This window comes from Mustela erminea, chromosome 8, assembly GCF_009829155.1.
Source record: "Mustela erminea isolate mMusErm1 chromosome 8, mMusErm1.Pri, whole genome shotgun sequence".
In the NCBI taxonomy this organism is placed as follows: domain Eukaryota; kingdom Metazoa; phylum Chordata; class Mammalia; order Carnivora; family Mustelidae; genus Mustela; species Mustela erminea.
This window is the reverse complement of record NC_045621.1, coordinates 38,062,006-38,075,793: the sequence shown is the minus strand read 5'-3', so window position 1 is coordinate 38,075,793 and position 13,788 is coordinate 38,062,006. Positions and strand designations below refer to the sequence as shown.

At 44.3% G+C, this 13,788-nt stretch overlaps 1 protein-coding gene across 9 annotated transcripts in view; it reads left to right on the top strand.

Annotated features, from left to right (window-relative positions):
• The window catches only part of SP110 (SP110 nuclear body protein), a 33,860-nt gene extending 21,105 nt beyond the window's left edge, over nucleotides 1–12,755 (top strand). For 2 of the 9 annotated variants that reach the window (XM_032355096.1, XM_032355098.1), the window contains exons 11-21: nucleotides 41–184; nucleotides 1,682–1,750; nucleotides 5,682–5,780; nucleotides 6,224–6,384; nucleotides 7,221–7,262; nucleotides 9,009–9,107; nucleotides 9,572–9,687; nucleotides 10,377–10,485; nucleotides 10,705–10,776; nucleotides 11,339–11,479; nucleotides 12,531–12,755. In XM_032355096.1, coding sequence (XP_032210987.1) covers nucleotides 41–184; nucleotides 1,682–1,750; nucleotides 5,682–5,780; nucleotides 6,224–6,384; nucleotides 7,221–7,262; nucleotides 9,009–9,107; nucleotides 9,572–9,687; nucleotides 10,377–10,485; nucleotides 10,705–10,776; nucleotides 11,339–11,479; nucleotides 12,531–12,641 — 1,163 coding nt within the window. In that variant the 3' untranslated portion in view covers nucleotides 12,642–12,755. Of the gene's footprint in view, nucleotides 1–40; nucleotides 185–1,681; nucleotides 1,751–5,681; nucleotides 5,781–6,223; nucleotides 6,385–7,220; nucleotides 7,274–9,008; nucleotides 9,108–9,571; nucleotides 9,688–10,376; nucleotides 10,486–10,704; nucleotides 10,777–11,338; nucleotides 11,480–12,530 lie in introns of those variants that run through there. The other 7 variants (XM_032355099.1, XM_032355103.1, XM_032355102.1 and 4 more) reach the window with 7 other exon arrangements.
• Nucleotides 12,756–13,788: the final 1,033 nt, after the last annotated feature.

The following is a 13,788-nucleotide window of genomic DNA, read 5'->3' as shown; positions in this document are numbered from 1 at the left end:
CCCCATTTAAACTATTCACAAATCGCTATCCCACGTGCAGCCTCACCTAGGCCCAGAATCCAAGAGAAACTCCATGCGGTGGATCAAGCAACTGAAGGGAAAGGTGATTCAACCAGGAACTCTAAGATCATGACAAGGGCCCCAAAGGCAAGGACTGAATGTGTCCAAACCTCTGGACCAAAGGGTAAGCTGGGGACTGAATCTGCCATCCGATTGCTCAGTGTAGGAGGGCCTCTCAGGGGGCAGGCACAGGGTTGGGTATTATGTGAAGGAAAAGGTAGAAGGGAGTAGAGCAGACAAGACAGCAAGGAGCTTCTGGACTGAGAGTGATTGTGGAAAGAAGTTAAGGCAGTGCTCTCAACAAGCAGGTCAGTTCAGCTGTGCCACGTGGACTCAACATGACCACTTCCCAGTGTCTACTGTTTACATTTCCGTTAGTAGAGTCACCACTGTTCCAATGGGTCTGAGGGCTTCTGTCAGATTCATGCTTGTTCCATGGGAGGAGTGGCACCAATCCTCAAAGTGGACACACTCTTAAGAGTATTTCTTAATGGCTTATTTCTAGATGTGAAGTAGCTAAATCAATATTTAAAATTAGCACGGACTGATGATCATATTGTTGCCGTTTTAGACTCCCGTTGACAGCGCACAGGTGCTCTTTTTCCTCCACCTCCACCAAAACTAGAAATAATAGAACTTTTCTGTGTTGACAGATTAAAAACAAAGAATGATATTCCACCCATGTTTTCCTTGGAATCTTTTTGCATCTTGCTTGTGATAGATTGTATTACTGCTCACTGATATCTCAGAAGGTTATAAACCCTTGCCCTGTGGACTCCAGTGTGGCCATTCACTTGACTTGGCCAAAGAAATGTGGACAGGTGTGAAGGTCACTTCAAAGCCAAAGCTTTAACAACCTTTGTATCACCTTTTTCTCTGCCATGGGACCAACAGTGTTCTAGAGAGAGGTTGCTCTGTTCCCAGGATCCATGTATGTCAATGACATGGAACTGCATATGATGAATGTATGTCAATGACATGGAACTGCATATGATGAATGTATGTCAATGACACGGAACTAGCTTGTGATGAATGAGTAACATGAAGAAGTACAACTGGGTTGTTCTAAGCCAGCACTTGGCAAACTTTTTCTAAAAGGGCCAGATAATGGTTCAAAATTTGTCGGCCATACAGTCTCCAGTGCAACTACTGGACACTGCCACTGTAGAATGAAAGGAGCCAGAGACAATTATATATAAGCAAATGCAGATAAAACTTTATTTTTATTTTTTTTTAAAGATTTTATTTATTTATTTGACAGAGAGAAATCACAAGTAGTCGGAGAGGCAGGCAGAGAGAGAGAGAGAGGGAAGCAGGCTCCCTGCTGAGCAGAGAGCCCGACGCGGGACTCGATCCCAGGACCCTGAGATCATGACCTGAGCCGAAGGCAGCGGCTTAACCCACTGAGCCACCCAGGCGCCCTTATTTTTATTTTTTATGTTTATTTTGTTAGATTTTACTTATTATTACTTAATGTTCATTTCACAAGACTCATATCTATCCTGTTTCTCCAAAGTGGTAGAAAGACAGAAAAAAAATTACATTAAAATAGTTGATATAGAAAACATAAAAATCTGTTTCAAACTATAGATGACATTAATTTCTTTCATTTTTTTTTTAGAGAAGAAAAGGAAAAAAGATGTTGATTCAAGTTCAACAAGAAAGTGTCAGAAAAACATTCCTCCAAAGGGTAAGCCAGAGGCAGGGACTGTCCATCAGACTGCATGGCACCCTGGCCAGCAGCTGATTGTCTTCCTGTCTTCTTCTCTTTCCTTCCCATCCTTGTCCTCCTCTGCATAGGTATCTCACCTGCATTCTTCTCTGCTCTAACAAAATGTCACACCTGACACTCCAGGTGAAAGCCAGTGCATACCTTGGGTTGCCTACCCAATCACCAACTTCTCCACTGGGATGGATTCTTCAACACAGAATCCACCAACAAAGACCCAAAATGCTTAAGAGAAAATGACTGAGAAAATGAATCAAGTTCTAACATCAACTTCTACTTCCTTCATTGTAAAATTTGGTGAAAACTCTTAGGGAAGTAAGGCCCTGACGGTGTTCCTATTTGCAGAGAGCTGAGCTTTCTGTTCCTGTGATAGACAGGGGTGCCGGACTGGTCTCTGTGGGTCAGCCCCTTGGCTTGCTTCTGCCCCCTGCACTCCGAGACCTCTTGGGGTCATTCTCCCCCTCTCTTCCTCCTCCTTTTCCCCCTCCTCTTTTTCTGCCTGCATTCATTTTTCTTCTGCTTTTGTGACACTTCTTCAGCATTATCTCCTCTCATTCTCCCTTCCCTTTATGGTTCAGTGACATTGGTCTTTTTTTCCCCATGAATGTATTGAATTTACTGTTGAGGTAGAACAGGTGCTACTTGAGGTAGGGCCCACAGACTGGGGCCATTGACAAGTCTGTGGCAGGTCTGCAAAAAGAAGGAGCTTATAAATTATCTGCGACACTGAACACACTGTCTTTACAAACCATCTCAGTGGAGGTGGCTTGATATCCATTTCTTTTTCTTTTTCTTTTTCTTTTCTTTTTTTTTTTTTTTTTTTTTTTTTTTGTGAGAGAGTGTGACTAAAGTAAATGAGCTCCCCGGGGGACACCTGGGCAGAGGGAGAGGGAGAGAGAGAATCCCAAGCAGCGTCCACACCCAGCATGGAGCTCAACATAAGGCTAGATGCTACAACCTTGAGAGCCTTGATTCTATTTTGATCAAGCTGCTATCTCTCAACACATCACATGTTGAGTAGCGCTCGTGTAATAGGCCTAAGAAAAATGCATGTACCATAAATGTACACCTTGAGGAATTAACACTAAGGAAAAACTCACATGTAGCTGGCACCTAGGTCAAGAAACACAACATAACCCACACCCACAATCCAACCCCTACCCACATGCTGAGTGCCCCCACTAGCCTGATTTCTCAGAGAATGGGCCATTTTGAAACTAGATGCTATGTCCTCCTTTCCTGCTCAGGACTTCCTCAGTGTGTCCCCCCTCATACACTCCCTCCCCAAAGCTAATAATCCCCCTTGCTCAACTTCCCTTTGCTTCACACCCTCAGGCCTCAACTTGAAGTAAGCATTCTCTGTCCCAGCAGGCAAGGATGAGTCTCCCTGACATTACTTCATAGAACCCGGTGTTGTTTTTCTTCATGGCACTTGTCACAACTATAATTAACTGTTGACTCTGTGAAGGGCAAATGAGATCAGTAAGCAGTCAATCTTGCTCATTGTTCTACGTCCAACTTCTTCATGCCTCACAGGGTTTATGCTTAAATAACTGTCAGATCAATACTTTATCCGTTCTTCTTTGCAAAGTATGAATACCAATATCAGAGCCTCAGTTTACTCATACAATGCAGTATGAGCTCCAATGACTACTACCATGGAGCTCCAGACCTTTCCCCAGGCTATGTCTGTCCATGAATGATTCTCACCTTTTGCCTTTTCCCTATGTTCATCTATCCAATCAGTAATTACTTTTTTTCCATTCTGTTTTTCCTTGTCTCTGTTAGGCTTTCTTTTTGTTTCCTCCATCATGCTTTTCATTCCCATGAACTCTCTTTGTTAATTGCTTACTTTTCATAACAGGTTCCTCACTGTTTGCTCACACTTATAAATGGTGATCTCATAGATGTGGGAGAGCTCCAGGCAGGCCTTCTCCTCAGGGTTCCATCCTTAAAAGCCTGTTTGCAAGAGGAAGAATAAGCCAAATGCAAAATTATTGGGAACAGATCAGAGAGCTGTCCCTCCTTAGATACATGGTGGTGGCTTTGGAACTACTCAGGACCCAAGGTCCTGGCTGACTTGGTAAGCTGCCTACACCAAGAAAAGGACAGAGTCTTGCTTGTGCCCACAACTCTGCACCCTGGCTTGCTGCCCAGAACTGCCAGCGCCACCCACTGTTCCTGCATCTGCTTACAAGGATGTCTGGGACCTGTATTTACCATAGGGAATTAAGAAATTAGTTCCATGAGACAGAGAACTATACAAGGTCCCCAGTGCCCTGCTAATCCCCCTTGGGGTTTGCAGTAGTCCAAAGTTGCTTGTGGCTCTGCCTTGTCACCCACATTAGGAAACCCCAGGGACAAATCTTTCACTCAACTTTGACAATAATATGCACTTAACATAAACTTGCAAGTAAATTGCATAGTCAAGACTATACGCCCAGCCAATCTGGCTCCTGAGGCTGAGCTGTCATCCTCTGGGCCATATCAGTTGAGTAGCCAGAGTCTGGAGACAAGTAGTGGAGCCGGCCATTCCATGCGAGAATTCCGGCTGGCTCTTGAAACTAAGTTCTTCCTACCCCCTATTCCTACCCAGGCTTGCTATATAGCCCCTGTCCTTCCAAGACTGGACATCTTCTATCATTCTGTTCAGGGGAGCCATCCTTTCAGTCCTCAGGGATCTCTGCTTTCTTATCTGACTCCAGTTCACATCTTTCCAAAGTAACTAATGGTTTCTTCACCATTGATGCTGCTCTGTTCTTTTTCCAATGGTGCTCTCTTTTTCATACACTTCTTTTTGTTTTTGTTTTTTTAAAAAAGACTTTATTTATTTAACACAGAGAGAGAGATTTAGATTTAGATTTAGATTTAGATTTAGATTTAGAACAAGCAGGTGGAGCAGCAGCGTGAGAAGGAAAAACATGCTCCCTGCTGGGCAGAGAGCTGGACACAGGGTTTGATCCCAGGACCCTGGGATCATGACCTGAGCTGAAGGCAGAGACTTAACTGACTGAGTCACATAGGGGACCCTCCCTTTGGTTCTTTTAATAAGTATTTGAGAAAGTTGGACTGGTTGTCACCTAGACTTATTCCACAAGTAACGTCCTGTATAAGCAACATAAGCCATAGGAAGAGCTTTCTCCTTGCCCCCAGAGACAGCTCCTGCAGTCTCTCTGGAATGAATCCATCTACAGTGAGGCTGGGACAAAAAGAAGCAGGAATTGTTGATATTTATTTTAAACTTTTATAACTTCTTCTCCTAAATCAATATCCCACATCCCCACTCAGGGTTTCACAGTTACCAAATCTCTCCATGTGCAATTTGCAGATTAGTCTAGAGTTCTTGTGGGTTTTCTTTTTTATTCATAGGGAAAGAAACAGAAAAATAATAAAATGAAAAAGGACGCAAAAAATGAAGACTGACGATAGTAACTCAGTGCTAAGCACCGCACTCATGTTGCCTTGGTTTAAATCAGGAGATAAGATTATAGGAAAAAAACCTTTTCTCTAGCCACATGTGCACCACGAAATATTTTGAGCAGGCAACTTCTATTCACACAGAAGGATAAGCAGGATGCTTATGAAATAAAGGAAACTTAGGTGATGGCCAGTTAGCTTATGAATTAAAACCGTTGTATGTTTTACTAACCATTTCATTTGATGTAATGTTGGTGGCAATGGTTTGGTTTATTGGAAACTTCTCTGTCCATGTTAACTAACCTGCCTCTTAAAATGGAAGACCCCCTGCCAGTTAACCAGAGGTTGTCTCTGGTGCCATTTACATGATTATTGTTATTACTATTATCAGAATTCAGGGAAAGGAAAATCCATGAAGAAAAGAGAATGAAGACTGAGCAACACTACACTCTTCTACTTTCCTTTCTACTTTCAGAAAAACCTGAAGATGAAACTGTAGATTTTCTCTCTCCTGAGCTTCCTGTGACCTGTGGTGAAGCCAAAGGGATTTTATACAAAGAGAAATTGAAACAAGGTGAGATTCTCAGTCTTCTCTTTGGAACCCCTAAAACCACTAGAAGAAAGAGAGGTACCAGTGTGTTGAATCACCCAGAAAATGATCCCTGCAAGCGAGGTTCCTGAGAAAGAAGTGCTTGCTAAGAAAGAATTTTTAGTTTTCTGTGTCATGGTAACCTGGCAGCTGGGCCACTCTACTCCCACAAGGAAGTCATCCATGAACCCAAAGGCACTACTTGCCTCATGTAGATGTCACAAAAAATGCAAATCCTCTCCTACTCCCACACCACTCCTGCAGGTTTTAGGGCTTCCTTCAGTCTGAGAGAGGAGGAATCCAGACTCTTTTGCTACTGCCCCCTCCCTACAGGGAGGCTCTCTGGACCCAGGCAGGTGGAACAACCATAATTAGGGATTTGAGGTTTAGGGTGAATTCACAGAGAATGAAATTGGATCTAGGAATAGTCCATCTTTATCTTACAGGCTCCTCAGAGAAGTGCATTCGGAATGAGGAGGGGGTTTGGTTCACACCAAAAGAATTTGAAATCGAAGGAAAACGGGCACATACAAAGAAATGGAAGGAGACTATATATTGCAGAGGAAAGACCTTAGGAGAACTGCTGGAGGTATTTAACAGGGAACAGATGGGTGATGGGTTTAATTCCTGGAAGGATAAGTGGAATTCCAATAGCAGAAATGTGAAGGAATTTCCTTTAGGATTCAAAAGCATGATTGAGAAAGAGCTAGATTTTTCATAGAAAAATTTGTGGGTGAGAAAGTTAGAAATGCAGAGTGGTGGTACCCACAGCAGAGAATGTTAAATGTGAGGAAAGAGCTATGAGGGTGAGGTCTGGAGAGTTTTAAGAAGCTTAGACTGGGGGTATTAGATGGGGTGAGCTAGGAGGAAGCCAGATAGAGACACAGACCTCTGAGACCTTCCTTGCACCCTCTGCCCAATAAAGACCTCCTCCATACCCAACTCTATCTGGACCCCTGGGTGACACCTTTCCAGACCATCCTGTCTGTCATGCAGTCAGTCAGTCCCTCGTTTATACTTCCCCGGCTCACACTCTATCCTGTGAGCAACAAACAAAGCTAGTGGTCTTTGTGATCCCAGAACCCAACACAAAGCCTCCCCAAAACACTAAAAAAATTATCACTGGGATGGAATCATAAGGACTTTACCTACAGCAGGAAAAGTGGAGAGGAAAAAATGGGTGAGAAAAGAACTGGAAAGGACTAATGGGTCTTGGGCTTGAGCAATGGGGGAAAAACTTATTTTGTCAAGTGAAGTCCAGAAGAACTGATTGGAGGATGGAGCTAATGTTTCTCTCAGACACCTTGGGTTTGAGACTGAGTAGGATGCCCCGGTACAAATATTCACTAGGAAGTGGAAACTTCGATGTGGACAAAAGAAGAAGCTCTAGAATAACCTCAATCACTGACCCCTTCTCTCTTTCAGAAAGGACTTTTGGTCTGTCCTCCAAGAATTGTCAAGAGAGAGGTAAAGAGCAGGTGAATTTCTACCACATTTTCAGTCTCCGTATTGCAGACTCTGCATCCAAAGGCTTACCTTTGAGTCCTCAAGTTCCCCAGCCCTGGGTCACCTTTACTTTTAGGCATTGCATCCTCATGACAATAGCATTGGCACACTGGTACATGTATGTGCCACCATAATTTCACAGTTCATTTGATACGGGGCCACAAATAACTCTTAAAATAAAAGGACAGAAACTGATGATGTACATGTGTTTTAGACCTGGATGTTGGGATGAATACAGACCAAAGTTGTCAGAAATAGAGTGCTCTAGTTTGAAAAGTAATTATGAAATAGAGGTAGATAAGAACAGTATGTGGAAAAGCAAGAAGACCATCCTTGATCGAACATAACTATTCCTCAATTCAACATGCTCACTATCAACAGTACCAAAACAAAATCGTGTTTGAACTGGGCTTTGGCTCAGCAGAACATCCCTCCAGGTGAAAATGGCAGTCATCATTGTCTTGTGCTCTTCCTCCTCAACCCTCTTCACTTGCTTCAATATGCCCTCCTGATACAAATCTCACTCATGAACTTCCCATTGATCTAAACCTTAGGCAGAGGCAATGGTGCCTTTCTCATGTCACCCTGGAGGCCGCCCTGACCCTTGGCTGGATTCATTCAAAGTTTAAAAAGCCAAAGGGTCCCCCAAAGCTGTTTATTTTATAAAATATCTTTTCCATGCTGATTTGAAATATCTTAATGTGTACAGGGGTGCTCCTTGTAATAGCCAAAAATTAGGGAAGAATACAAATGGCCATCATTATTATAAAACAAATGGATACATCTACTGATGGGTGTTCAAAAAAAAAAAAAAAGCATGGTTATAGACTCCTCCTTAGTCAATAGAAAACCACTCAAAGGTTCTAAAGTCAAGAAAGTTTCAGAAGTTTAAACTAGTAGTAGTAGTAGAAGGAACCCGATTTTGTTTATGTGACTATGTAGGTCTATGATTGAAAATATATCTGAATGAATTGGTTATTTTTGGCATAGGATTATATAAGACAATGTTTTCCGTATTATACGTTTATGTACAGGTAGAAAATGTCCATTTATTACTTTTGTAATGAGCAAACAAAACAATAAAGATATTTTAAATCCAGAGCATTAATCAATGGTCCCAATATTATAGTTCCTTCTCACTCATAATGTTACACTGAGCAGGGAGTCCAACACAGGGCTCGATCCCAGGACAACAAGACCATGACCTGAGCCCAAGGCAAACGCTTAACCGACTGAGCCACCCAGGCATCCCTCTGAGTGCCTAGGTTTGAGAATGGACAAAACATTTCCATCCCTTATGTCCTCAGCCAGGTCCTTGTACTTGTGTCGTGGACAGTCGAGGGTAGTGGCAGGATTTCTCTCCTTAGATACGACTGATCCCCAGCTCCTTCAGTCCTTTCCTCCAGCTCCTGATGGTCTATTTCCCACCTTTTCAACACCCAGAAAGATGCCTCTTCCTGCCTCCTACCTTTAGTACAGAGAAAACATGTTCTTATGTATGGAGCCCCACTGTCCCTCTTGCGGGGTCAGGAGTAGAACCAGGGGCTCCTGCCTGTAGATTTTATCCAGCAGTAAAAATCGCTTGTAGAATTTACTGGATCACATTTTAAGGCCATGAAAAAGACAATGATTTTAAAGGCTCATGAAATGACCGATTTATACAGCAGCTCTCTGTCTTTATGTTTCTGTTTTTTGGCCATACGTCAGGAACCGTTCTGGGTCTGCCCGGCACACTTGTATGCACACAGTGGACGGGACAGCTCTGAACCCAGAGGCACAGGCAGCCTGGGTGCCAGTCTGGCTCAGGTAGTAAGTTGTATCGACTCTGCAGGATAAAAAGACATCTCGCCTTTCCAAGCGTGTAAAATAAGAAGATTGCCAAAAGCTGGGTTTTCTCAAATTTCATGTACTTCCAAACATCTGGGATCCTGTGAAAACAGATTTCAGTTCAGTATATCTGCATCTCTAGCCAGCTCCCAGGGGATGCTGATGTTGCTGGTCCTCAGGCCACACTTTGTATACAAAGGGCTTAAAGCGTGCTCCATCCCTTCCAGCTCTGGCAAGGTGTGGTTCAAAGGCAGCTTGATGATTCTTGCCATTTGCCTGTCTGCGATAGGAAAGGCCACGCTCGTCCCCCATCAGCCACCTCCCAGAGCACCATGGTCAGGCAGGTTGGAAACTTCCACTGAGCAACACACAAGGATGGCATGTTCCAAAGCCCCTCAGTATCAGGGCTGATCCCAGTGCTGCTGCATTCTCTCCGCTTCTAGGGAGAAAACTCCAAGGAATGTGAGGTGTGCTGTAGACGCGGACCACTGGTCTGCTGTGACACTTGTCCAAGAGCCTTTCATGAGGACTGTCACATCCCATCTGCAGAGGCAGAGAGGTTAGTGAGACGCAGCCTTGTCTTTTGCACACAGACTCTGCCCAGGCTCTGCCTCTAGTGACTCTTCTCCAGGCAGAAGAGCAGGACCTGTGAGCATCATGGCTCAGGTATGACCCAGAGCAAGAGGATGGGGTCTATGTTCCATGTGGTTTCGTGGCAGACTCTACTTCTAAGTCTGTGACCCAGCCACCTTGCCTCCACCTTGCCACTGCCCCTGGCGAGCATCCTCTCCTAGTTTTACAACCCTGACTCCCATCCCTGCGGAATGAGGATGGGAAACACCAGCTGTTTACGTTCCGCGCTTTTTCAGAAAAGACAGGAAACATGGCCTGGTTCCTGCATTTTACCACGGGCTCAACGGACTGATAGAAACCTGGGTCCCCAGGGGTTAAGCCCCAGTTTTGACACGTGGGTATGACATGCAGGGCATCTCAGCTCGGGGAAGCACAGCCCACCATGCACCCTGACACCACTTTCCGTGCACTGAGCCCCCTCGTGCCACTCTCAATGGGAGGAGGGTCATGGGCTCAAGTCCTGCTTGGGGGGTCTTGGACACTCCGGGAGGTGTCCCCCTCACCTCCCAGCTGTGTTGTCCCTCGGCCGTGCCTGAAGGGAGGACGGTGGCAGCTGTAGGAACAGGGTCTGTTTCCAGGGGCCTGGCCCTTGCTCACTCATCCCTCACCTCTCAGGAGCCCGTGGACTTGCACCTTCTGCCGGATAAAGGAGTCTTCGGGAAGGCAGCCGTGTCACGGGGAATCTGAGGTCCCGGAGGGGCAGATGCAGCCTGAGGAGCGGTTGGTGAGTTGGGGAGCCTGCAGTGTCTGGCTTCCGAGGATGGCGATTCGGCGCCCAAAGTCCAAAGTTCGATGCACCCCACGGCTCTTTCTCTTTCGCAAATGTGGCTGGACAGCCGGTCATGTCTAGCTGCGCCCTCTTGTGCCTGTCTGTCTGGGCACAGGCCCGGCTTCGCTCTCTCGGAGCTGCATTTCCCTTTAAAGCTCTCTTCACATTTTACAGAAATGTGAGTTCCTCCTCTTGAAGGCCTACTGTCATCCACAAAGCTCCTTTTTTGCAGAAACCCCACATAACGTAAGTGACATTTCATGGTTCTTGTTCTCTGGGCATCTCTTTGACGGAAAGCTCTCTCTGGAATTTGGGAGTGTGACCCCTAAGGGTGCCGGCTATTGGCCAAGAGCGGGTTTAGTTGCAGAGTCTAGAGGGGGGGACACCCCTGTTCAAACCCCACCCTCCGCATTCGGGTTCCGGGAGCCCCGGGCGACTTGCTCTGCCTCGTGTGTACCTCAGTTTCTCCTTCTCTTAGATGAGAATGTCTTTCTTACAGTCAGCAGAGGGTTTAGAGCTCTTTTCAGGAGACTTCAAGTCCCGCCTCCACCATTGTTTAGCTGTGAAATCCTGAGTAGGTTGTTTAAGGTCTCCCTCCTTTGGTTTCCTCATCTGGAAAACTGGCGTAATTATAGTACCAATCTCACAGGGTTGTTGTAGGATCATGTTAACCTAGTGGCAGTGCTTAGACCATGTCTGGCATAGACAAGTCCAGTGCTAATATCATCACTTCTGCTGGGTTCCTGTTGGATCCCTTCCAGGAATAATGGCGGTGCCAATATCATTCTTTTGGTGGCTTTGTCCCTAGATTCGAGATTATGGAGAACCCTTTAAGGAAGCCATGTGGTTGGACCTGATTAAGGAAAGGCTGAGTGAGAACGTTTACACAGTGGCGTGGTTTGTTCGTGACGTGCGCCTCATCTTTAGCAACCATAAAACATTTTACAAGGTAAAGGGTGTCTCTTGGCACCCCTTTCCACTTTTCCCTAATTTCTGGGGCAGCAGAACTTTGCAAGAATTTTACCAATCTGGTCCAAGAGAAAGCTCAAAATGAGTTGGATTACAGAAGAAAGTGGCCTCTTAACTTCAGGGGTGGAGAGGAATTCAGACAGAACAGGGAGAGGGAAGCATCCTTCCCTGAAAACAATCTGTCCCCAATTCTAGAACAGGCGGGATAGTCGTGCAGAGAACAGTCCATCTCATCCTGCCTCGTTCAAATGGGGAGGAAAGGTGATTTATGGTTAACTTTGTTCTCCATGCCTCGGAAATACAGAAATAAACAAAGGAATCCAACTTCATGAAATAAACTCCCAGGATGCTCATGCTTGGAGTTTTTTACTCCTAAATTTTCCAGGGGATCCAAACCTCCAGAATTGCCCTCAGAGGGTGTTGGGTTCATCCTTTGCCCGCAGTGCAAGCCAACAGGTTGTTAACTGTAGTCTGTTGAGTTTATCCTGGTTTATACTATCATTCGTACAGATACTTCTTGGGAGGTATTTAAGGAAGATTTCCACTTCCACCCAGCCACCTTCCCTTCCTCCATGGCACAAGTTGGCCTGTTCATGAAGACACAAATTCTAAACTAGTGTCAGCTTGTGGAGCTGGAGGGAAAGTCTACCCAGGGAGCCCCTCCGTGCCTGACCCACTGTCAGCCTTGGAGAACGGAAGGTTCGTCCTTCCTTCAGAGGGTGGACTTTCAAGAAATGCTTTATCTCTGTCTGTTTTATCCCAAGCTCAGGCTTTGCAGTGATTAAAATCAGCTCTCCAGTCCTGACCACCGGTCAGGTCCAAGTTAGGAATTGGGCAGAGGCTTGTCCATTTCAGTATTGTGGCATCAGCATCTCCCTGTGCCCTGGCTGCTGGGGAAGCACAGTATTCAGGATAGGCAGGGTGGGGCTCTAAAAAAAAAAAAAATTTAAAAATGCAAGTGTTTTGATAGTCCTAATTCTTTATCCTTAAACGTCTGTTTGTTTGCTTTTTTTTTTTTTTTTTCCTTTCAGGCTTCCAACTTTGGTCAGATAGGACTGGACTTGGAGACAGAATTTGAAAAGAACCTCAAAGAGGTGTTTATTTTTTGCAAAGCCAATGAGAACAGATTCCAGACTCGTTGACCCTGTTCTAGAAAGACTAAGACACCCCAACTTCAGGACCCAGATGACATGACCCTGGTCACCTTTAAATAGCCAGTGAGTCTGGGATGCTATTGGCTACCCTCTTGACTCAAAGCCAGAGCCTTCATACCATCAGCATGCCTTCTTTTTTTTTGTTTGATTCTTTCTACACCTAAAAGTGTGTGCGTGTGTCTGTAAGATACACCTCTAATCCCCAGCCAAAACCATAAGCCTCTTCTTTGTCAATATTTCCATCTCTCTTCTCCCACAGTTATCTAGTCTCTTTTTCTCAACTAAACTACAGGGATAATAGCTTCAGAATTTCTACAGTCCAACCACTATGAAAAAGAAACCAAGTTGAATCTTAAATTGTGTGGAAATTATTTTGTTTCTCTTTTATATGTATATTCTGTTATATTTTGTTTCTGTTATATAGATATATAATTTATATAAATAAATATATTTTATATATACATGATATGTTATTTATACCATTATGTATTTCATATACCATTGCAGAGAGTACTTTTTAGAATTTTGCACTTGTATTTGTGAATGAGATTGGTCCGTAAGTTTCTGTGTACTGTCAAAATCAGATGTAGGGCTATCTCAGCTTGGCACAAGTATGCCTAAAACTTTCTACCTTTTATGTGCTCTGGAATAGCTTATAATGTTTTCAATGAACCAACTCATGAAATTATATAGCCTACTGTTCTTTGAAGAGGTAATATTGACCACGTTCTTTGCTTTTTCAGGGTCATTAAATGATTCAGATGTTCTCTTGCTTTTTGAATCAGTTCCAATTTTAGTTTTCTAAGAAGTCATTCATGTATGTGTTGTTTTGACTTGGCCTTATTTCTGCCATACTATTTTATTCCTTCTCTTTGGAATACTTTCATGTGATTTTAGTCTATATTTTCTTTGTTTTTGCCATCTATTCTGGAAGACCTTTGTAAGAGTTTTTAATTTTAATATTTACCTGCAAGCTTTCCAAATGTGTTTTTAACTTACTTTTTAAATGTCAGAGTCTGGGGTGCTTGGGTGGCTCAGTCTGTTGAGCGGCTGACTCTTGATTTCAGCTCAGGTCATGATCACAGGGTCCTGGCATTCAGCCCTGCCCAGCAGGCTCTGAGCTCAGTGGGGAGTC